The 25,404-nt window shown below is 35.5% G+C and overlaps 2 protein-coding genes across 13 annotated transcripts in view; one reads left to right on the top strand and one right to left on the bottom strand.

The window, feature by feature from the left end:
* Marchf7 (membrane associated ring-CH-type finger 7) overlaps positions 1 to 17,050 on the top strand; it is a 44,534-nt gene extending 27,484 nt beyond the window's left edge. For 2 of the 11 annotated variants that reach the window (XM_075985106.1, XM_075985107.1), the window contains exons 3-11: positions 298 to 487; positions 2,612 to 2,779; positions 4,463 to 5,561; positions 7,301 to 7,470; positions 9,703 to 9,812; positions 11,805 to 11,918; positions 13,327 to 13,375; positions 15,365 to 15,389; positions 15,764 to 17,050. In XM_075985106.1, coding sequence (XP_075841221.1) covers positions 298 to 487; positions 2,612 to 2,779; positions 4,463 to 5,561; positions 7,301 to 7,470; positions 9,703 to 9,812; positions 11,805 to 11,918; positions 13,327 to 13,375; positions 15,365 to 15,389; positions 15,764 to 15,776 — 1,938 coding nt within the window. In that variant the 3' untranslated portion in view covers positions 15,777 to 17,050. Of the gene's footprint in view, positions 1 to 297; positions 488 to 2,611; positions 2,780 to 4,462; positions 5,562 to 7,300; positions 7,471 to 9,702; positions 9,836 to 11,804; positions 11,919 to 13,326; positions 13,376 to 15,364; positions 15,390 to 15,763 lie in introns of those variants that run through there. The other 9 variants (XM_075985104.1, XM_075985105.1, XM_075985108.1 and 6 more) reach the window with 7 other exon arrangements.
* Positions 17,051 to 18,986: 1,936 nt separating this feature from the next.
* The window catches only part of LOC142857237 (lymphocyte antigen 75), a 119,506-nt gene continuing 113,088 nt past the window's right edge, over positions 18,987 to 25,404 (bottom strand). Inside the window, exons 4-6 of one of the 2 annotated variants that reach the window (XM_075985102.1) lie at positions 25,151 to 25,321; positions 23,190 to 23,216; positions 18,987 to 19,471 (exon numbers count right to left, since the gene is read on the bottom strand). In XM_075985102.1, the coding sequence (XP_075841217.1) occupies positions 19,275 to 19,471; positions 23,190 to 23,216; positions 25,151 to 25,321 (395 nt within the window). In that variant the 3' untranslated portion in view covers positions 18,987 to 19,274. The remainder of the gene's footprint in view (positions 19,472 to 23,189; positions 23,217 to 25,150; positions 25,322 to 25,404) is intronic. The other variant, XM_075985103.1, reaches the window with a different exon arrangement.

Here is a 25,404-nt window from a genome sequence, read left to right as displayed (position 1 = left end):
TTTAACTATATATGTACAAAGCAGTGGGTAAAATAACAATATAGCTGGTAAATACTTCTGCTTTTCTTGTTGGTTGATTGATCAGTCTGTCTCAGGGTTTCTCTCAGTAGTAGTGTGTACCTAGTATCCCAGAACCCATGGTTTGGTTAGTCCCCAGCACAGCCCTCTCACTACCTCCTAATCACCTGCCTTTTAGAATCCACATTACCAACAACCATTAGCTTGATTTTTTTGAATATTAGTATTTTCTTTGAAACTGAGTAATTTAAAAGGCAGTTTTTCTTAATTATTTTACAGTCTGCATCAGCATCTGCATCACCATTTCAGTCTACATGGTATAGTGAATCTGAGATAACTCAGGGAGCACGATCGAGAGTACAAAACCCACAACGGGATCATGATTCAAAAAGACCTAAACTTTCTTGTGCAAACTGTACATCTACCTCAGCTGGGAGAAATACTGGAAGTGGCTTAAATACAGTGTCAGGTAAGAAGTTACTCAGTTTCTGTTAAAAGCCACTTTATGAAATGTTTTGGATCAGTCTTTGCCCTCTCTGAGATTCTTAATATCTTAATATTTTTAATAAAGTAGTTTATATGTAATAGTGGATCTGGAAATGCAATTAGTTTCCAAAATTTTACCTTAAATTGGTGGTGAATCTGAGTTGACTATTCATTTTGCCTTTTTGCTTTACAAAACAGAGAATGTTAGTAGGTTATTAATTAGGTAGAATAACTGTTTTGTCTTTGGTTTGCTTTTTGGACACAGAGTCTCATTGTGTATAGCCTTGCCTAGCACAGAATATACAGAGTATATGGATTAAAGGCATGTGCCACCATGCTCAACTCTAACATTACTATGTATTAGTATGTAGTTCAAGTTGGTGAAAGTCATGAGTGGTCTGTTGGTTATTATGAGAGGTTTTTAAAGTGATACTGCATAAGCCACGTCTGATAAACATTAAATATTTCCTCATCATGTGTCCTTCAACTGATAAACATAGTATATGATACTTTTCAGAAAATATTAAAACTCTTAAATAACAAAAAAGTTGGAAACTAAGAGCTCTACATAACTATACAAGAATGACATTGAATATATTACCTAACCACCGTGGGATTTGCATGATTTATCAGTAAAGCTCTGAGCTTCCGTGTGTGTGTGTGTACACTGGGTTTTTTTTTTTAATTTTTGGTTTATAAAGACAGGGTTTCTCTGTAGCTTTGGAGCCTGTCTTGGAACTTGCTCTGTAGCCCAGGCTGGCATCGAACTCACAGAGATCCATCTGCCTCTGCCTCTCGAGTGCTGGAATTAAAGGTGTGCGCCACCACCACCCAGTGCTTCCCTATATTTTATACTTAGGTTTATGTATTCGTGTTGTTCTGATAGTCTTTGCTAGGAAAGCAGATTTCCTCCTTCTGAAACTCCTCCAGTGAAATGGTAGGCAACCCCTAAAGCTGTAAAAGGAGACAAAACTTGTGATAGCACAGTTAAAGCACAGATAGCACAGAGATAAAATGCTTGTACATTATTACCAACTAAATAAGTGTAAGTGACTCCTTTCAGTTTGTATAGCTAGAACCTCCAAAGCAAAGACATTGCACTTCGGAAGGGCACTAAAAGTAGTGAACTGGGTAAGAGCAGACTGACCTTTGTAGACACACATTACTTTACAGAACCAATTTTGTTCTCTTAACCTCTGTGAAGGTATAACATTAAACTCACTAGGTAATTTCCTACAATGTAGAAGAATCATTAAAGCTAAGAAAGGAAGAAACAAAATAGGTTTGAAAATTAATTTTAGTTTACTTTGTAATGAAATCATATCTAATAAAATTTGGAGTATCATCACAAAACATACACTAATTCTTACTGTAAAGACTGAAATATGACAGTAAAAATATTTCTGAGGTTGATAGAATATATGTTTAGAGTATCTAAATGTTTAAGTCCAATTCCCCACATAGGGAAAAGTTTTTTTTCCTGATAAAATTGTATTTGATTCTATAATTGAATTACCATATCAAAATAGCTTGGTTTTAATTTTTATTTATTTTGAAACTGAGTCTCCTATTGTAGTCCTGGCCTAGAATTCACTCTATGTATCAGGCTGGCCTTGAACTCACAGAAGCCTGGCTGCCTGTTTCTGCTTCTGCCTCCTAGTGTTAAGATTAAGCCACCATGCCTGACTTTGGTTCTGGTTTGGGTAGTTTTCCATCATCACTTTGACTTTTAATGAAGTGTTCTGTATCTTTGGCAGATTTTCAGTTTTGACTCATTTTAACATAATGTTACATCATACATGAGCAGATGTAATAGAGAATGAGACATTTAAGTTATGTATGAAAATAGATTTGCAGTGTACAGGATCTAATGTTTAACATACATAGATTTACCATATCTAAGGTCCTGGGTTTAGTCCCCAGTATCAAAAAAGAATGTTTGAACAGGAAGGTAATTAAGAGATGATTAGTTCATTAGTGGTGATTTTTTTTGCTAAACTTGGCTATATAACTGGGTATAGCTATAATGATAGTTAACTTTACTGTATTAAAGATATATGAAACTTGAAAGCCTTCTCTGAAATAAAATTTCTTGCATTACTTTAAGATTCTTCTTGGAGGCATAGTCAAGTTCCCAGATCTTCATCAATGGTACTTGGTTCATTTGGAACAGACCTGATTAGAGAAAGGAGAGATTTGGAGAGGAGAACAGATTCCTCCGTTAGCAATCTTATGGATTATAATCACCGAAGTGGTGATTTCACAACTTCATCATGTATGTATAAACTACTTTGTTAAGTATAGCTTATATGTTAGTACACATGATCTCTGTGACATTGATAACAATACAGTGGAAGAAATTAAATTTTAATTTCTTACGGGTATATCAGAACTGTCTAATTTTTTAGCATCTTGATTTACTTGAAAAATAATATAAGCTGGGCAGTGGTGACGTATGCTTTTAATCCCATCACTCGGGAGGCAGATCGCTGAGTTTGAGGCTAGCATGGTCTATAACATGAGTTTCAAGAAGGACAGGCTACAAAGCTGATGCCTCAAAAAAACAAAAATAAAAAATAGTTTAAAAACAGATGTTCTTGAGTAGTCAGATTCTGTCTGCTTTCAAAATTTTTATACATAAAAAAATTATATATGTTAATAAAGTAAAACTAGATAATTCTTCCATACTACAGTATTGCTTGTCTACAACAGTTTTAATGTGTACTTGTAACTCAATTATGAAATAACTTTATTGCACCATTTTTATCAATTATTTTATGTGTATAGCTGTATTTGCCCACGTGTATGTCTATGCTCTACTTGTTTGCCTGATGCACAGGGAGGCCAGAAGAACATGACAGATTCTCTAGAATTAAGTTAAAAATGGCTGAGAGCCACCATGTGGGTTTGGGGAATGGAACCCAAGTCCTCTGATAAAGCTAGTGCTCTTAACTGCTGGGCTATCTTTCTGGCTCCCAAATTAACCATTTTAAGGATTATTTGGAACTGTATGGTTGTTTTGATTTTATTAAAATTTCAAGCATGTACAGTTTTTGTCTCTGTATGTAGACTTAAGCTTTTCAGAAGCCTAAGTAACAGAAGGAAAACAACACTAATCAGAGTTAACAAAAGGATCATGCAGAAGTGGGTTTATGCTTGTTTTAGTCAAATTACAGAACAGGAATAGATTCAACCTGTTGTAGTTTATCCTTTCTGTGGTCTCCATATATAAGCCCAATAATAAATGTACCTGTTATACAAGGGTTATAGGGAGTATTCTTCACAAAAGAGTAATAATGTTTCTCATCTCCACTCAGATTGAAACCTCCCCTTGAGGAGTTCTGTCTTTATCTTGTGTTGATCTTTAGACAAGGTCAAACTAAGCCAGCCAGGCCTGGAATTCTGTGATCCTCCTCCCTGCCCCAGATAGCTGATGGCAGTGACCTGTATTGACTCACAGTTCCAAACCTGCATTAAAGGGCTGAGGTGTGCCTGATGAGTAACCAAAATTAAAGAAATCCTTACCTGTTAATAGCAAGGAATATTATAAAAATATAAGGCAATAGCATTCACATAAAAAAAACTTTTTGCATAGAATAAGAATTTTCAAGACTATTTCTCTGGGATGGTTTTGCTTTTTTAACATTGCACTGTTTTAATTGGACTAACGTTCTGTGTCAATTCTTGAGCGTCTTCTATTGTATCAGTCTCTCATTAATGTATTCAACTTGCTTCAGCAACTTATTTTTATAAGCTTTCATACTTTGATGTGAATTTATAGTATTGAGTTTACTTGGGAATACTTCAGATATAAATTTTTCCTATAATAGTTAAGCTGTTATAGATAGCAGTATTCATTTCAAACCTAGTCTTTCAGTCTGGCAGTAGTCAATAAATGTACATTTAATAATAATTAAATTATTTCATAATTGGTTGCCTTCCCTTCTTTCAAAAATAGATGTTCAAGAAAGAGTTCCTTCTTCATATTCACAGGGAGCAAGACCAAAAGAGAATTCAGTGAGCAATTTACAGTTGAATTCATCATCTACCAATCACCAATTGCCTTCTGAACATCAAACTATATCAAGTTCTAGGGACTCTAGCAGAAATTCTTTCAGATCACATTTTTCTCCAAGACAATCAGAATCTTTTCGAAATGCTTCACATCCCACATTTTCATATCTTTCAAGTAGAGATGAAACCCCAGTTATAAGCAATTCAGAAAGGGTTAGTTCATCTCGGAGACCATTTCAAGAATCTTCTGACAATGAAGGTAGGCGTACTACTAGAAGATTGCTGTCACGGATAGCTTCTAGCATGTCATCAACTTTTTTTTCACGAAGATCTGGTCAAGATTCCTTGAATACAAGATCATTGAGTTCTGATAATTATATTTCTCCAAGAACCCTGACTTCACAATCTCGGAGTAATGGAGCATCGTCTTCTGAAGTCAGTGATAGCAGGACATCTGAAGCTTCTCAGGGATTTAGATTCCTTAGGCGAAGGTGGGGTTTGTCATCTCTTAGCCAAAATCATAGCTCTGAACCAGATGCGGAAAATTTTAATCAAGAATCAGAAGGTAGAAGTACAGGACCGTGGTTGTCTTCCTCCCTTAGAAATAGATGCACACCTTTGTTCTCTAGGAGGAGGCGAGAGGGAAGAGATGAATCTTCAAGGATATCTGTGTCAGATGTCCCACCTAGATCTCATCTTTTTAGAAGAGAATCAAATGAAGTGGTTCACCTTGAAGCACCGAGTGATCCCCTTGGGGCTGCTGCCAACAGACCACAAGCATCTGGAGCAGCAAGCAGTGTTTCTGCAGGTGGCCCCACACCAGATTTGCCTCAAGGTGGAAGAAGTACAGGACTAGCAGGGATTCTTCCTGGTTCCCTATTCCGGTTTGCAGTCCCACCAACACTCGGAAGCAGTCTGACCGACAATGTCATGATTACTGTAGATATTATTCCTTCAGGCTGGAACGCAGCTGATGGGAAAAGTGATAAAGCTAAAAGTGCACCTTCAAGAGACCCAGAGAAACTGCAAAAAATAAAAGAAAGGTAAATTTGAATATTCATTGTACATTGTAAAGCTAGATCAGTTTAAAGTTTTAAAATGGCTCTCATCTGCTTTCTTCTTTAAACATGGTGTTACTGAGACTTACAGGCAAATGGTGATAATAATAAGGTAGGTTCTAGGGAATGAATTTTATCAAGAAACAACTTAAGGTATCTTAATTTATCTTGATACACACAGACATTAATTAATTTCTTAATTCTATAGTTAGACTGCTGCTAAATGGAATTTAATTGGGGAGAGGAACCAAATGATAAAGCATCACCAATCTCAATTAGCCTAAAATAAATTAACTGGTTTACCACTGATTTTTGTATTTCTCAGTTTTCCTTTTTTTTATATATTTTGCCGTGGGCTATTTTCCTGATTTTAAATTTTCCTCTCCCCTAGTAATATTAGCTTTAATACTTGTTCATTGTAGCAATTCCCTCTGATTGTAAGCTATCTAAAGAATAACTTAGAGTTCTAACCTTCAAAGATAGTTTTATTTATTGATCTTGACTGGTCTATAATTCTTTACTATTCTATCTAGTTAGGTTTAATTTTGGTTTTTGATGTTTTGTTTTGTTTGAGACAGAATCTCATTATGTAGCCCTGGTTGACGTGGAACTGATAAGAGACTTACTTGCTCCTGTTTCCCATGTGCTTGTATTAAAGAAATGTACCATACCAGATCCTACTTCTGTAGTTTTAAATGAGCATTTATTTCGACAGAGTTTGTAGTATGTGTATTTGTGTGTTTATTGTATTTTGCCTTATATATGAGAATTTAAGACTTGACCAGTTAAATCAATAAACAGAAAAATTGGATCTACTTATTAAAAAGTAATTGAAATTATGAAGGGAAGAACATTTAATACAGGGCAAAATGTTCAGCTTTTCTGAATAGTTTGTGCTTGATATCATGTTTTTGATTAAACTAGGACAAAAAGTCACCTTATTGTCGCTGTGTCTTTTTCAGTAAATGTCTTGCTAAATTGACTCATACTGCCCAGGTTATGTTTCAGTAGCAGTTCGTCATTCAATACTATTAGTGTACTGAGTCTTCTTTCATGTGCTATCAGTGAACTAACAAAATACAAAGCGGAGGAAACTTTGCTTGTAATAAAGTGAATTCATATGAATAGTACATGCTAGCCTGTTAAATAGAAGACAGAGAGAGGATAATAGAAAATGTTGCATGTTTTAAAACATATGTATGCTAAAATGATTTAGTAAGATTGTTGAGAGTACAGTTCTAGAGAATTTTTAAGTCTTCTATTTTTAAATTTTTGATTCAATGAATACAAATAGTTTGTCAGTTTTGATAACGTGTCAGTGAGAAACTACAAGTCAGTCTGTACTTAATTGAGGTATTTTCAGAATTCTTTTGAAATTGATAAAATGGACAGAGTGATGTGTATGTTACCCTTATACTATTGTATTTAAAATAATCTAGAAGACTTCAGTAATTAAAATCTTAGTGATTGTGAAAAAGGTGAACTTCAAGGGTGTTATCAAAGAGAAAAGGTAAACTGAAGCTGGGTTACAGTATGACTGGTCTTATATAACAGTTTTTATTCATAATAACATGACCCCTCAATTGTTACTATTGTTGCTTTATTCTTACTGTTTACTTTTTTGTACTCAGTAGAGTACAAATGGAAGACTGGAATTCTCTGTAATGAAGATGTCCTGCTAGGAGGAATTAAGATATCTCTGAAATCTGGGCCTTATTTTTCAGCCTCCTTTTAGAGGACTCTGAAGAAGAAGAAGGAGACTTATGTAGAATTTGTCAAATGGCAGCTGCATCGTCATCTAATTTACTGATAGAGCCATGCAAATGCACAGGGAGTCTGCAGTATGTCCATCAAGAGTGTATGAAAAAGTGGTTACAGGCCAAAATTAATTCTGGTAAGATTCACCCTTTTAGATACTTTGTTTTCAAATCATTTCCCAAGAGATAACACATACTGTAGGCATTTTGGCTAGCAATCTTTTTCTAATGTATTATTAAATGTATTCATACTTGTTTAATCCATATAATTTAATTAACCAGTGGTTATGGCATATACAATCCTTTGAGTCAAGCATACTCACCATATAGCAGCTATGTGTATTGACATAGAGTTATTGCCTGTGTCATTTAGCAGGTTGTCAGGGAGTTCCTTTGTGTGCACTGGTAGGAGAGTCCGGTACAGTTCAAGAAGTGGGGTTTAGAATGTGGTACACAAGACATAAAAAGCACCTGTTCCCATCTTACTGTCATTAAGAGAGCACCTTTCTTAGGAAACACCATTTAATTTTAGACCTTGATATACAGAACTGGCTTCAGAAGAAAAGGAACATTTTAGCAGAGTAGAGCTCATAAGAAAGACTTAGGTGTATTTGAGGAACTGAATGGTGTATGGTATGACTAGTATCAATTAATAGTTGGGTAAAGGTTTGGTAGATGCAGTTGGGATAAGAAAGAGTAGTAGTTCATGCAAGACTTGTAAAGGTAGAGACTAGATCTTAAGTTTTTATCTAAGTATGATGGGAAGCCACTGAAGATGGCAGAATTGAAATGTTCTTATTTTTATTGGCTGTTTTGGAGAAGAGATTTTAGGGTAAGACCAGACCTCCTGTCAGAATGGTGATAAGAAAGTGAGAGAAGTTTATACTTTGTGTAAGCTGAAATAATTGTGTAAAAGTGAGTCTGATTCACTCAGCAACCTGTGGTTGCTCATCAAAGTGCATGCTGGCCTCCAAGCTCCTTCAGTGTCACAAATACGGGTTATCATCTCAAAGCTGCCCCTCAGTATGCTGGTTCTCTCCTCTCTTCACAATGGCAAGGCTTTCCCCCTGCTATTGTACTTTTACTATGCTTTCTCTATGGTCTTTCCCCTGCTCTTCTCCCCTCTTGCAGATAGCCCCGGCCATGTTCAGTCTGCTGACCGTGTCCAGTCTACTTCTTTCTCTCTTTGCTTTGGACTCCTCCAGATGCCTCTGTTTATTTTCTCTCTCTTACTCAAGTAAAAAAAGTAAAACCCTCCCCACTAATAATGGAGTGGTGATGTTGGCAGATTCTTTACTGCATACACTTCCTTTAGACTATCTTTTAAACGAGTTTGACGATGTTCTTACTCTTCCCAGTCTGCACAGTCTCTAGTTGTAGATTGGTACAAGTTCACTCAAAAAATGTAAGAGGGGTTGGATCTGTTCACTGATACTCATAAAACTTATTGAGGACAGTTTTCAATTGGTAGCCATATCTAATAATCACCAAATATTGGAAGGGCCCACATATGTCATTAGACATGACCACCTGCTGAAGTGAAGTGGGTGTGACAGAACAAAAGTGTTTTGTTTTCTGTTTTCCAAATATATATATATATGCCAAAAATACTGTGAGGAAAATTAACCACTTTGATTGTTTTCCAATGTGTAACTTTGAGTAGTTACTTTGAAAACTTTTCCATCACCCAACATAGAAAGTTTGTAGTCAGTAAGCTGTAACTCTGTACTTCATCCTCTTCCCAGACCGTGATAGTGTTGAGCCTGTTGCTGTGTATCCTGCTGGCACCATTAACGTCTTCTTTATTAGTGTGTCTTGGGTTGAGCCATATTATAAAATATATGAGGACTTAATTCTACTAATTGGCTGAAATGAGCTACTCTTATCTGGACAAATGTGGATCTCTTTTTTCCTCTTTGACTCAGCAGGGTAGGCACATTGCTTAGATCACATACAAGGTCTACATATGTATGCTGTGGTACCAAAAATACTGGCCCTTAACTACTATTTAAGATGCTGTGTCATTAAACATTGTTTTTGTAACTTGCCAACGTACTTCAGGAAGAAGGAGTAAGTACAGGTGACATTCCTTTGCCTCATTGTCAGCATCCCATAATTACAGGATGTGTGAGTGTGTAGGATTAAAAAAGACCTCCAAATGATGGGTGGAGGCATAAATGTTACAAACAGAGCATGACGTGCACATTTGTCATTGTACGTCATTAATTTTGTATGCATTATGTGTTTATTGCAATACCATGCAATATCTTTCATGCTTGTCTACCTCCAGTATTTAAACTTGATCTTAGGACAGAAAAACTGTACTAGTTACTGGTTAACTTTTTTTTTTTCTTTTTTGGGGGGGTCAGGTTCTTCATTAGAAGCTGTAACCACCTGTGAACTCTGTAAAGAGAAGTTGCAACTTAACCTGGAGGATTTTGATATTCATGAACTACATAGAGCTCATGCAAATGAACAAGTTAGTATATTTTGCCTAGTTTGGTAAGTGTCTGTTCTGTGCTTAAAGGACAGCTCTTGAAGAAAAGATTAAGTCATGGTCAGAAAACCTACATTAGTAATATTCTTACCATAATTAATATATGAGTTTATAATTTCATAAAAGTTTCCCTTTAAATAAAAGACTAATTTAAGATAAATTGTCAGATTTTGTAAGTAAGCCTAAAAAATTAATAAAAGTTTAGGAAATTGGGCACAAAGTAGGCAGCAGCACCACCTTACACTCTATTTTATAGCTTGACCTGCTTGGGATAATATATATTGATGAAATCATATAATAAAAGGGTTTTTTTTTTGAAGACCTGAGTTTTCCTCCCACTAATGTTGGATGGCTCATAACTCTGGCATCTGAGAATGCTTAAACTCACATGCATATACCTACATACAAATTTATATACATGCACATTGAAAGTCTGTGATGAACTCTATGGACTTACAGCATATAGATATAACATTGTTGTCTTAGACTAAAGAGTTATTTTCTCTTGCTGCCTTTCAAAGTACATTCTTTCTCTCAAAATTAAGTCACATATTTTCATTAAAAAGGGTTTTGATTTTTATTTAATCATTTTAATGACCTGCATTCTTCATAATAAAGAAGTATTAGAAGATACTAGGTATAGTCATTGTAAAGACAATGATAGTCTTGGCTTTATCTTATATGAATCATGGATTCTAGTGGCTAGAGTTATCCTAAATTTTAAGTGATTGGTTCAATATAATTTTATTTTTTAAAAAAATGTTATCTTTTGCAAGGTGATAACCATTTTTGTTACTGGGTTGTTTTGTTTTGAAACAGGGACTTACAGCATATCTCAGGCTGACTTGGAACTTGCTGTATCAATCAGGCTAGCCTTAAAACTCAGATCTTCCTGCCTCTACCCTCCCGTCCCAAATCCTCAGTGCTGGGATTAAAAGTTTGCCACCATGCCTGATACAGCCATTATAACTATGTAAAGTGAAATAATATAAACCACTTTCCCGGATACATGACTTCCGTTTCAGTTCAAATAATGTCAAAATTATTAAATATTTAAAGATTTCATTTCAAATAAAATCTTTTTTGTTGTTTTGTTTTTTTGAGACAGGGTTTCTCTGTGTAACAGTCTGTCCTAGAACTAGCTCTTGTAGACCAGGCTAGCTTCGAACTCACAGAGATCTGCCTGCCTCTGCCTCCCGAGTGCTGGGATTAAAGTCATGTGCCACCACCACCCAGCTCACTTCAAATTCTTAATGATAGGTAGAATTTGATGAATAGTTTCTAAAATTAATATTAGCATGCAATTCTTAATTTTAAATTTGTTTATCATCCAAAGCAGGTACATTGACCTTTTCACTGTAAAATTTAAAGGGACAGATTGGCTTTTTAATCTCTATATCCTAATTTGTGTTCAGAGCTGTACTTATATTGGTACAATGCTAGCCTGGTATTTCTGGGACCCTGAGTTCATTCCCCAAGATCATGAAAGCAAAAAGATAAAGGAGGAGGGTGCTCATAACAATTTTGAAACTATTTAGAATTTCTGAGTCTTCCATTCCCAACATGACTAAAAAAAACCATGCAAATATCAGTGTGTTATCTTTAACAGGATTTAAAAAAAAAAACCACTAGTGTTATCATTTTCAGTTTAAATTATAGTGCATGTTATAGATTTAGGTTATTTTAAAGAAGAATGAGATAATTTTTATTTGTAAAAGGAAATCTGTTTGTTAGGAGCTTTACAGAAAACCAAAATATGTGTTATCTCACCAAATGATTTAAAAGGTAAACTTTGTTATAAATAATTAGAGAGATAGAATGAGGAAAGATCACACCTGTGTAAGGCAGTAGCTGACTGTATACCTTTCTAGGAGCTGTGTTGGACTACATTTCTTTAGTTTGCCGATCAACAGTGACCATCAGTCACAATCCTAGTGTTGATTCTTTGTTTCTTTTCTGTGCTTCCCCTTTAAGGCTGAGTATGAGTTCATCAGCTCTGGTCTCTACCTAGTTGTCTTACTGCACTTGTGTGAGCAAAGCTTTTCTGATATGATGGGAAATACAATTGAACCAAGCACTCGTGTTCGAGTAAGTACTATTAGTATTGGGGAAGGAGGGAGGGAGACAATGCTACAGGAATTAGTCTTGGAAAGCCAATTGATTCATGTGTTCAAATTCTAATTCCTTTTGTGGCGGGGAGTAAATGTTTCTTAGCAATAAAAATAGTCTATATTTAAAGGGAAGTGCTATCTTCTACAACAGATATCCTAAATTTGTCATAGTTTGTTTAGAGAAAGAAGTGATTTTTCAGCTCTTGTAAGTGAATTATTTCAGGGAGAATTGGACACCCAAAAAATTTGTTATTTTGAATTTGTGGAAAAAAGACCTTATTAGCATTACATCTTAGAAACATAAAATTGAGTTCCAGAAGCCAAAAGAATATGGAAGATTTACTACCTGATGTTATCCTGTAAAGGGCTACCCTTCAACTAATAATATTACCAACTGAGGAAGGAACTAGTTGCAATAAATAACTTTTAATATTAGCTGTACATTTAAGCTAGCTTTTTGTGAGATATATATAGTCAATGCTCTTTATCTCAGTGAGTCAAAAGACACTTATATCCTGTTGCTTTGGCCATTTTGTGTGTCAGTCTTATTGCAACATTTTTAATTCAACATTCTTAATTCTTCCTATATTGAAATGTGTCCGTAACACAATAAAATATGTGTATAATTAACCATTTTTATAATTTTTAAGTATATAAAATTTGAGTTTGTGTTAATGTAACCTGTTTATCTGAAAATGATAAAATGTATAGTTCAAAATACATGTTATTTCTAAATTACTAGTCTGCTTCATTTTTATATAGATATTTAAGTGACCCAATTAATAATTACTTGCATTAAGAATAAAGAAAGCTATCAATTTGAATGCTCTTAACTTTACTGTTAATTTTTAAGTACTTCAGAAGTCATATGCCCCAACTGGACTTAATACTATAAAATGATTTCTAAAATGGTTTGCTGTTTACTCTAGTGAATGAAGAACATACAAAGCATATATAAGTAAGGTCTATTCAGCCTTTCTTTAAAAAAAAAAAAATGTTAAGAATACAAGCTTTGAGTTAGCTATCAAGTTTAGGCAGGCAAACATTAGTTCATTTAGGCCCAGAAAACTAATTTTTTGTTTCCCCATTTGATTTCATAAGTTTTTTGAAAGTGTTAGGAAGACAGTATTATTGGAAATGATTATTTGATTATATCTGCTCCTATTCATGATACTGGTTTCCCCATGATTAATTAAAACTGATTATGTAAGACATGTAACATAATACCCTTAATGTTAATTTATGTCGTTGGGGAAGAAAGACCCCTGTTTAAAGGATTAGAACGGTGTTTGGCTTTTTAAGTAGAAATAAATCTCCTGTAGTGATTCTCTTTAGATCCATTTGCAACATTTAAACTACTGTATTTCTTTCTGCATTGTTTCTAGTTTATTAACCTTGCAAGAACTCTTCAGGCACATATGGAAGATCTCGAAAGTAGGTGGAATTTCCCCTCCCCAGATTTGTTGAATTTACTTTTGCAAATTAAACCCACAGAACAAAACCTTAATGTACTCTTTTTTACCAAATTGAGTTTTGGTTATAGGCCTAATACTACCACAGTTAACTTATTTGAATACTATGGGTTGGAAAATAGGCTCTAGTTTTTTTAACGTATTTTTTAAAGTTATGTTTAATATGTGAAAGGAGGTAATTTTAATCATTAATTTTCAGTAAACCACTTTGATTTTACTATATGTGATTAAAAGGAAAATATAAAATTAAGTCCTATCTGTTAAGGGTTTTTATTTTTAATATATGAAAAAAAATTACTTTTTAATTAAATTCCAGATCATAGAAGGAATTCTTTAGGTTTGTGTTTGGTTCCAGGAAAATAAGAAAAAGAGGCTTGAGCCCATAACAAAATGGTTTTGCTTGTTCTTTGTTTACTTATAGGTATTTCTTTGTGGACCTTTAATTCCAGGCAGCTCAAATTTCTTAGGGTCATTTTGTCATTCTCGTTAGGTGAAGACACCTAATCCCAAATCTTACAGGCATTTCCACAACCTGCTGTCTATCTTCTAATGTATTATAGCCCGTTCGTGGTGCTTCATACCAGGCGAGGGCAAAATTGGTTTTAGAACTACTTGTGGGGAAAATTAAACCCATCCGATCCCTGCCTGTTTGCTTTTCACCCTCAGCAATAGGTTTCCCTCCCAGTGCAGTCTCCGTTGTTTGAAATGTGTGTTTTCATGTTGATAGGCACTTCCACCTTTAGAATACCTCTTATCTAGAAGAAAGCCCGGCATCCTTTGAAGATAATGTGAGAAGGATCTGTCCTCATAAAAACCTTTTACTTCTTTAAATATTCTAAGATCTAGCCTTTATAAGTTTTTATGCCTGTACTAATTTTAGGTTTTAACAGGATTTAAGAGAAAATCAGACAGCACATTCTTAGGTATTTTTATTAGCATACGTGAAAGTAAAGGAGCTAGTTGGAATTACTGCTTACTGTGAATTTTTTCTTTATAATATTAATAAGAAATAGCTCATTGACTAATATAAAAGTTCAGTTTTTTTTTCTGAAAATTTTAATTTCTGTTTTGGTAGGCTACTGTTGTGGTCATTTGTTTCATTTTTTTTTCCCCCAAGCTTTCTCACTTTGAAAAAAGTATTTTCATTTAAAACATAATTTCCTAAGCATAACATGGTCTTTTTTCTGTATGCAAGAGAGAAGAAAAAGCTAGAAGTAAAATATAGACAACTTTAGCTGACAGTGGAAGATGGTGCGGCCTCAAATGAATCTCAAATGACTGGAGTATTGCTACATTCTGAAAACTAGCCAAGTTGTATCTTCCTGTGGAATCAGTCACTAGAAACAGGATACTCCCTAAATACAATGAAACAGTGTGATATGTAAACATAGAGCATCACAACAGGGTTTATGTCAGTCATGAGCTGGATAGCACTTATTTTAAGTAGATTTTATCCATAAATGTTAACATTTTTCCAGCTCTTAGTTTGGGTTGATCTAGTATCCTAGAGAGCATTCATTAAGCTTTTTTGCTCTTGATAATAGTAAAGAGATTAGTTGATGTTTATCTTAAAGAACTTATAAATCAGATTACGTATTGCATAGCTTCTTCTTGCCTTGGCTATCCCAAAGACATTCCAGGATGTTTTATATTAAATAATGGCCATTGAGTAAATTGAGGTAGGAGATATTATAAAAACAATGTTTCTGAGAATTTGGAGACATGGGGATAATCTCAGCAGCAGGTTTTTTGTTGTTACTGGTTTTGGTTTGTTTTTTTCTGAAGCCAATTATTTTAAGTTAGGCTGTGTCTATATAAAGCTTTACTTATTCAATAGAGCTTTTTCTTGGCATTGTATAGACATAGCTGTGATGTAAATTGCAAGAACATCCATAACCTATTATTCTATGTACATTTTTTTTCATTCTCATCGGATGCATCAAACATGCAGCGGTAATAAGCCAGATTCTACTCAGGTGTGTGAGAGCACTTGCCTTAAATTCACTTTTCCTCTGGTGTATGTTTATATACATATCATTAGCTACTGTGAACACAAGCTGGTCTCAGAAACATTTTTGAAAAATGCTCTTAAACCACATTTTTAAGCATTTTCATTATATGGAAATTATCTAGCATCACGGTAAAGATGTGGGGGTGGGAACATTGTGAATGGGCATCACCCACAACAAGCCACCCTAACACTATCATGATAACTTATCATTTTGATCAAACAGTATACTAAATTGGGATTTTTGTTTTTACAAGTCATTGCTGTTCTGGCTTCATGTTTACAAGTCACATTCTTGTCACCCTTAAAATCATTCTTGATAATCCTGTTTTCTCTCAACAGCTTCAGAGGATGAGTCTGAAGAAGATGGAGACCATAACAGAACATTTGATATTGCCTAACTTCATTTAAGACAAATGGATGCTCCTTAAACATGTTTATTAATAGTGGCAATTAAGTATGAATAATTTTGTGGGGGAATGTCTATTAGAAATATTGACTATAAATAAAATGAATATATATACATACATGTATAAATGTAAATATATATTCATTCTCAAGTGTTGCTGAATTGAAATTCTTCAGCTGGACTTTTTAACATTGGCCAGCAAATCTCATGTTTATAATATGTAATCAGAAGCATTGTTTTCTTTTAGGTGAGTGGTAAAGCATTACCCTTCCTTTTAATATCTAAGCAATGCTCATCAACTTTTTCTCTGTGTTACAATTACTGTAGTCATATTTATGGGGGAAAATGTTTGTGTATTAGTCTCTTGCTAGTGAGAAAACTCAGATAAAATGTACTTTTGAAATAAAATGCCAATGGCACCTAATTAGTTTTCCTTTTTAAATGCCTTAAGTTACAGCCACATTTTGATAATCATTTTCTTCCAGTGTTTAATTTTTTTTTAAAGAACAGGAAGTTTGAAGAGCATAATTATATTAGGTTTCCAAATTTAATTTGAATTCTAAATTCACTTAGCAATAAAATCTAATTTTTAAGAAAAAAGTATGTAAAAGATATAGAAATGATGGATAACTTTTGTATTGATTTGCAAAAATGCAGATTATATTTGATAGGCCATGGTATGTAGGTATTCCTTTCAGGAATATTACAGCTGTAAATTATATCAGAATTGCCAGTCAAATGATATTTGGTTAAAAATTAATGAAAATCTCAAGTTAACAGAATATTTTTTTAAAGCCCACATTCAAAGTTTAAAACACTGGTTTTCACTGTGTGTGTAGTGTTGTCACCTCTTTATAGAGGAATAGAATATATAGAACCTGTTTGGGTCCTCGGTAATTCTGAGCATTTCTTTGATGATTGTTAATATTTTTCACGACCTTTGCAAAAACAGATGAATTACTTATTCAACATGAATGAGTTTGCACTATGGTCATGTAAACTTCCATAACAGTTTCCACTGTCAACACCCTTAGGATACACATTTATACTTTCTGGTGGTTTCAGATTAGTCCAGTGTTGTGGCGACAACTTTTTCAACATCTAAATAGAAACCATGTAATTTCTCAAATGTGAATGAGCAGTTTGTCTACGCTTAGTTTGTTGGTATTAATGTAAAACCTTGGCTTGAAATAAAGTGATACTGATTGATTTAGTTTGAACTTTTTCCTTTTAAACTGGTCTCCAATGAGAAATTTCAACTGTTTCATGCAATGACTTAAAACTAGTTCCTCAGCTTTTTTATTTTATGTGTGTGAGTGTTTTGCCTGCACATATGACTGCTGCATGTCCATGCATTATCTCCAGAAGTCAGAGTAGGTTTTGGATCTCCTAGAACTGTAACTAGAGACGGTTGTGGGCTGCCACGAAAGTGCTGATAATGGGAGTCAAGTCCTCTGCAAAAAGAGCACATAGTCTTAACCCTGACCCATCTCTGCAGCCCCTGAACACACTCTAAACTTAAAAAATCTATCTATCTATCTATCTATCTATCTATCTATCTATCTATCTATCTATCTATCTATCTATCTATCTATCTATCTATCATGTATACAGTATTCTGTCTGTGTGTATGCCTGCAGGCCAGAAGAGGGCACCAGACCCTATTACAGATTGTTGTGAGCCACCATGTGGTTGCTGGGAATTGAACTCAGGCCCTTTGGAAGGGTAGACGATGCTCTTAACCTTTGAGCCATCTCTCCAGCCCCCTCTAAACTTTTCTTATCAATATATTGTCTTAAGTAAAAAACACCTTTTGTTTGTTTGTTTTGAGACAGGGTTCTCATATGATAATAACAAGTCATGTGTGATTTGAACACTTAAAATGCAGCTAATATAATTGGATGATTTTAAACTGCATTTAATTTTAACTTAAATAGCCACATACAGATAGTAGCTAAGTGGATATTCTTAGGCTATCATCAGCTCATAGGAGGTAATAGGATTGATACCAGTCCTTAAAAGAATAGTAAGAAAAGGAAAGGACAACGACCAGCTAATATTCCCTGTTAGCACTCTGAATAGCTGACAATACGGTCGATCCTTTACAGAATGCTACAGCTCGTGTGACCTGCTATAACGCTTGCTGCTTTAATGTCACATGACTCTTGGTAAGTTATCACCAGTTTGTGGTTAGGAGTGCCATTAGATGCCATAATCCATCATACTTATGATATTAGTAGGTAGGATGCCAATTGGAAGCTACCTTGTGCTATACAGACTGTCTCAAAAACAGAGTTACTGAAATATGTAGTGTCACTAATTGTGATAAGGCATATTTCTGATTCATAGTGAAAACATGTAATATTAGATGAAGTATTTTCCAGTACTATCTCTGAAGTAATAAAACTTCTAAAGGAAATCAGAATTACTTGAGCTTTCTTCTATTTTTATACTGATGATGACTCTTTATTTTATTTTATTTTGGTTTTTCGAGTCAGGGTTTCTCTGTGACTTTGGAGCCTGTCCTGGAACTAGCTCTGTAGACCAGGCTGGTCTCGAACTCACAGAGATCTGCCTGCCTCTGCCTCCTGAGTGCTGGGATTAAAGGTGTGCGCCACCATCGCCTGGCCGATAATGACTTTAAAAACTATGTTAGGGATACCAAAAACTGAACATTATCTCTTGGGTTGTACTTGTTTTCCCTCAGATCTGGCATGCATGGTTTTCGTGTCATCAAAATATGTAATTTCCTCATAGTGTTGGAGAAGGATCTACCCTGATCTACCCTGTGTAGTTAAAGATAGGGTGGTCTAGGAAATCTTTGCTCAAGAGACACACAGGTTAAACCAGCTGGCTACCATCTCCATGACCTCTTAGCTAGAGCTGTATTTTCTTTGGAAGAATCTGTAACATAATTATTTGATTATAATTAAATACTGCTTGTCCCAAATGTTCTATAAAAACAATAAACAAGTGTGGAGTATCAGAATCTGTAAAATGTCTTCCTCTTTAAGAGAAACAAAGGAATTGATTGTCACCATTGTCACCATAGCCAGTGAGACCACTATTAAAGGGCAGGCTTTGTTTAGCTTCTTCCTGGTGCTATCAGTAAGTAGAGTCATTGCAGGATAAAATGGAACTTAATGGACGGAGTAATAAGAGCCAGCATTTTAGCAGCTTTATTGTACACGGAGGTTTCATTTACTCAAATGAAAATTACCTAAGAAAACTTTGAAGTTAGATCTATAGTTGTTTCTTTTCTAAAACCTGCTTTTTAAGGAAAAATGAACCAAAACATTACTATTTTGTTACAGCGAGTACATGAAAATATTACGAAAATAAAGGGAAAAAAAGCTTCAGTTTTCTGTGGTAACTTTTATATCAAAGCCTTGCACAGGAAATCATTAAGGGTATTTGATACGATGGTTTGATAATATTGAAGTCTTAGTCCAGCTGGACAGCATAGTCATCATCCGCAACTACCAAAGCGCAGTCGTCATTGTAAGGCGATTGCAGTGTGGTTGAGAAGACGCTGAAGCCAGAGCAAGCATTCCTTTTATAGAGGAACCAAATAATTGCTCCCAAAACTGTCAGAGTTACTGTGCCAGCAATCACCAGAGTTGTTATTAAAATGTGGTTATCTAGAAGGGAAAAAAGAAAAATTACAGGCAGTCAGAATACAAGTTGGAAATATTTCATTTGGAGCAGTCATTTCATCCTATGTATTTACATGTACAATTTCCCAACTGATTACAAAAAAGTTACACGTTCTTTACTAGAGATTGGTCCTTCTGGGTAGGCAGAATGGTTCAGTGGGTAAGACTGATAACCTGAATTTGTTCCCTAGGCCCACAAGGTGGAGGGGCGCCAACTGACCTACAAGCTGCCTTCTGACCTCCATGTGCATGTCATGGTCCACATTTGTGTATACACAATAAAAGTGAAATCGTTTTAAATAATTTGAATTAAAGCATTATAGGTTTATGCTCTACTGAGTATCATTGTCTATGACTTAAGTCTCTTTTTCCCTTCCTTCAAAATTTTGGAATTCACACATACTGTTCTCTTGAGGATCTAGTGGGGCCTGATGGTCTATCTGCCTTTGATATTTATAATTTGCCTCACAGAAATAACACTAAAAGCTACAGTATCCGCATTTTTGTTTCTCTTCATATAGTACCGTGTGTGTGTATCCCCTGGTTTACAGATGTGTGCGGCCTTTCAGTTGTTGCCTAGTCAAAACTTGATCTTTCTCTAAGAATGCAGTTTAACATCCAGTAACTGGGATGGCAGATGTGTTATACATAATGAAGGATTCCAAATTACAACTTCATTGCAGATGGATTTTTACTTAAATATGCTAAATATTTTAACTAGTGCTTCTTAAAGTGTGACCTAAAAGATTAGAGATGAGTTTGCTAGCTCTGGCCAAATGTCTTAAGGTCAGGAAATCATAAAAACATTAAGGTTATTCTCAGAGAGTTTGAGGTCAACTTGTGTCTCAAAAAAAGCCAAGACATGAATTGTTAGTTCAAATGATAATTTTTATAGTTACCTTAAATGTTACAGTCTTAAAGTGTTTTTGACTTTTGACTCTACCCACATGAACACATTGAGTGTTGATGTACAATAACATAGGAATATATATTTTAGTGATAACATACAGAAATGTAGCAAAACTACATTTTCGGCTGAAAGAACAGCATGATAATCGAGGATTGTGTAGAGATATATATTCACAGATTCAAAAGACCTTTTACTTGTGGGACAGCAGCCAAGATTGATGGGACACAGTATGTCTGTATTCACATGTTATGCAAGTGGCTGAGTGAGTTGCAAGACTTTCTGTTGACTAGGTAAAATGTGCCGTCTTACCAAAGTTACAGTGTCATTGAGGCCAAAGCCACAGTCCATCATTTAAAACTGCTAAATTTCAAGTTATTATCAACTGTGCACCATTTATTCTAGGCATGATTCAAACAAGTTTCCTAAATCTATTAAATAGGCAATAGCAAAAGCTCCAAGCATTTGGTTGTACACACTAGGATAGCCTTTTTCTCCTCTGTAATATACTTTTATTTTTTGTGATCAGCTAACCTGATTCTTCTATAGTATACTTTCATGCATCCTCGGGTAGACTAACTTCCATGTGCTTACCACACCTAGAAGTGCCTGGCATCAGGAAAATGAAAAATCAGTAAGTTCGTTATACACCTACATGAATGACCAAAATCAGAAATGGGCACTACTATCATGTAAGTATAAAGCACATCAAGCTCCCAGTGCCTCACTAGTGGCAGTGTGACCCAGTTTTACCACTGAACCGGTACATGGTTTCTAACAGAACTATTGTGTTACAAGATATTTTGGAGGATATATTTAAGAATGTTGGTCAAGAAAAGAGAATGTGGCCGGGCGATGGTGGCGCACACCTTTAATCCCAGTACTCGGGAGGCAGAGGAAGTCGGATCTCTGTGAGTTCGAGACCAGCCTGGTCTACAGAGCTAGTTCCAGGACAGGCTCCAAAGCCACAGAGAAACCCTGTCTCGAAAAAAAAAAAAAAAAAAAAAAAAGAGAGAATGTGGGTTGCTCTATTCCTGTTCATTTCAAAGGAGAAAACCATTAGGAAGCAAGAGTAAAATGTTTTAATACAGCTAAGCAGTAGGAAAAAATAAGTATATGCAAAGTTTCAGAGTGGAAGAAGCCAGAGTAATATATAAAGTAACTGAGGAGGAAAGGAAAGTGGATCAATGTGAGTTCATGGCCAGCTTGATTATATTGAGTTCCAGGCTGTCTCATCAAAACAAAAAGCAACAGCAACAAATCCACATACTGTAGACCACAGTGAAGTTCATGAAGAACTCTTCTGTTAGGCACTGGGATAGAGAGGAAGTGTTTAGTGAAATTAGCCAGACAATATTGTATTGATGGGGGTTATGGAAGAGTGATTAATAGGAGTGCCCGGAGTACTTGTGATCAACGAGCAATATGCAGGTATAGAAATGATGCGACAGCTGTCCAGCTGATGTGTTAATAGAGCCCAGTGGTTGGGTGGTGACGTAGGCCTTTAAACGGAAGGGTGAGAACATGGGTGGTGGTGATGTTAACTATCGTGACTTGACAGAGTTCTACTGGTGGATACATAAACATAACATTTAAGAGTGCACATTGCCCTATTATACCCAATGATGTACAGGTTAAAAGTTACTAATTGATGAAAATCTGAAACTTTCACCATGGATACTTATTGCTACTGGGAATACAAAATAGTACAACTCCATACCAAGACCAATACTGATCAGTTACAGATTTCATTTTCAGCTTTGCAGTCTCTAGATAAACATACACCTGTGCTAGGTGATTTGTTTATTGAACCACTGTTCATAATAGTAAATATATGGAAAGGATCAAATGCAAGTTGCACACTGGTTAGTGTATATCTACATACTGGCAGGGAATGCAGACCAGTTTATATATAGGAAGGGAAATGAAAAAGATCACTAAGCTATTAATAAGGAGGGTAAAGTAAATCATGTTTGCATTACTCCCCTCTCAGCCCCTGACCCCTACCCGTTGCCTACTTCTCCATCTTAAATAATGTTACAGGAATGGGTAGAATGGTGTCCAGTAAGGGTAAACTACAGTAAGGTAGATGGGTCCCATGCTTGCCTTATATAGTTTTAAATTCAAATCATGTAATACTTGCCCCTCTTTAAAAATGCATAAGACATGTTTTATGAACTGTACTTAAGACTATGGGGTCTAACCTTTAAACAGTATGTAGTTCTTTTCCATAGAAAACATAAGCACTCCACAGAAAAAAACGTTAAAAGGGGGTCCTTTCATGTATGTGTTACTTTAAATGTCAGGTCTTTTTTAAATTTAATTTTTTACTTTATGTATATGGGTGTTTTGGCCCATGCACATGCCTGATGCCCGTGGAGGCCAGAAAACAGGATCAAAGCTGGATCTGGAGTTACAGACGGATGTGAATCATCATTGTGGTGCTGGGTAGACAAACCTGGGATTTCTGGAAGAGCAGCCAATGGCCTTAGCCACGGAACCCTCACCCCAGCCCCTAAATGTGATGCTTTATTTAGACCTTTCTATATTCTGATAAAAGGTTTTTATGTTACATAGTTATTCTGTCTTTTTTATTTTTCGAGACAGGCTCAACTGTAACTCACTCTGTAGACCACGCTGGCCTCCAACTCAGATCTGCCTTCCTCTCAAGTACTGGAATTAAAGGCATGCACCAACATAATATTTTAAATGGATTAACAGTAGTCTCTTAACATACCAGAATTTAAATATATATTTTAATGTATGGAAAATTTTAAGACCAGAATGTTAACTTACCTGATAAATATTTCTTGTCATATGGAACTAAAATACAAAAGAAATGAAAATTAAACATTTAAGGATGCCTTAAGATTTATTTTATATACAGTTGCTTAAAATGGATACTCTATGAGGTTAATATTCCCATCTTTACTGCTTCATCAAGTATCTATCTTACCTGTTTTGAATATAGTTTTTTATTTTCCTTGTTTTGAGACAGGGTTTCTCAGTGTATCCTGGCTGTCCTGGAACTCACTCTGTAGATGTCATACTCAAAGATCCACCTAATTCTGCCTCCTGAACGCTGGGATTAAGGGTGTGCACCACCACTGCCCGATGTCAAATTTAATTTTTTGAAATTAAATACCTAAGCTGGACAAAATGCATACTGACTTGGTTGCTGGAAAAAGAATAAAGGAGCTTTATAAAATATAGTAGATGATAGAAATAAAATAATTCTGATTTTGAGAGTCTTTAGAAAACATAAAAATTAATCAGCTGTGGATTTGCTCAGTGCTTCTTGTTGATTTAGTTAATAGTTTTACATTTCATGCATTTGAGTGTTTTGCATGTACATATGTGCAATCCATCCCATACCTAGTGCTCATGGAGGTCAGAAGAGGCATCAGAACTGGAACTGGCCGAGTATGTGCTGGGAACTAAATCCTGGTTCTCTGCAAGAGCCACAAGTGCTCTTAATCTCTGAGCTATCTCTTCAGCCCTCTTCTGGTATTTTTAACTAGTGTTTGTTTTATGTAATGGTGCCCTCAAACTCAGTAGGTGAAAGGAGCCAATCTGCCTGTGTGTGCATGGAGGTAGTTGAAGGGGGTGGGTATTTGCCTACCAACATCTGGAGGCTAAAAAGACAGTGATTTTTAAATTTTTATTTTTATGTAAATGAGTGTTTTGCCTGTATGCATGTCTCTGCACCATGTGTGTACCTGGTGCTCCTGGAGTTGCAGACAGTTGTGAGCTGCTACATGGGTGCTGGGAATTAATCGAGGGTCCTCTGGAAGAGCAGTCAGTGATCTTAACCTCTGAATTCTCTCTCCAGACTCAGCTCACAACATCCACACACGTAGAGGAAAACAAAACAAAAATGCTTGAAGTTGGGATGCCACTCCTATAAAACCACAACCAGGACTGAGCCTGGTAAAGTGAGAGTAGAGTCCAGAACGGGGAAAACTCGGAGCCAGAGGGACAGTTTGCTTCATAGGATTGGATTTGGGGCCAGGTATGGTGGTTTTTAATCCCTGTACTCGGGGAGGCAGTGGCTGATCTCTGTGAGTTGAAGGCCAGCCTGGTTGACAGAGCGAGCTCCAGGACAGCCAAGACTTTTCAGAGAAACCCTGTCTTGAAAAACAAAACAGAAAAAGGAGCTGAGCTGGAAAACAGCTGAGTCACATTTTAAGCAGACCATACCATTTATAGTTCTCATTTTTCATTTGCTGACTGAAAAAATACTCAGAATTTTAGAACAAATTATACTCAGGGTTTAACAACCTGAAAACATTGTGGAACATTTTAATTTTGTTTGTTAAACTTTGATAGATCAGAAAGTATATTTTAATACAGAATAAATCATGAAATATGATGCAATTTTAATATGTCATTTTGTTTGCCTAAACAAAAGGTATTAGTTTTGTAGGGAATCTAATTTCTTAATGTTAGAATTTTAAGATTATTCAATATTATTCTTTACCACTTCTCAGTCAGATCACAGGCAAAGAGGATATGGAAATTTGTTTGAAAAACAAGAAATTTATGGACTATTAAGACCTCCTAAGAATAGGCACACAGAATAAATTGTCTGGTTCCCATGATCCAGCTCCACTCCTGAAATATAAGGATTGCTGACTTCCATCAAGCCGTATTCTAAAGTCAATCCCTTGACTTGTGAGACATACTATGCCTAAGAAAAGTATTCCAGAACTGTGTGCCGCATCCTTCCTAGAGTGGAAAAAGGTAGTCTCACTTACTTGCAGCTTTGCAGAGTGTCCCCTCCACAGAAGAAATTTCACAGTTTCCTTTTTTCCACTCGCCTGTCTTGGTGTACAGGAAACCGCAGGTGTCAACCAGGTCCTCGCCATCTTGATCTGCCCACTTGTCAAAGGTCATATTTGAGTTATCAAACCACTTGAAACTTGCATCTGTCAATTGAGAAATAGTTTCAACATTATGGCAGTTTTCAAAGGTGTTAAGATGCAAAGGAAAAGATTTAGATTCAAGGTAG

Source organism: Microtus pennsylvanicus, chromosome 9 (assembly GCF_037038515.1).
Source record: "Microtus pennsylvanicus isolate mMicPen1 chromosome 9, mMicPen1.hap1, whole genome shotgun sequence".
Classification (NCBI taxonomy): Eukaryota; Metazoa; Chordata; class Mammalia; order Rodentia; family Cricetidae; genus Microtus; species Microtus pennsylvanicus.
Note: the sequence above shows the minus strand (reverse complement) of the source record. Positions and strands in the feature narration are given on the sequence as shown.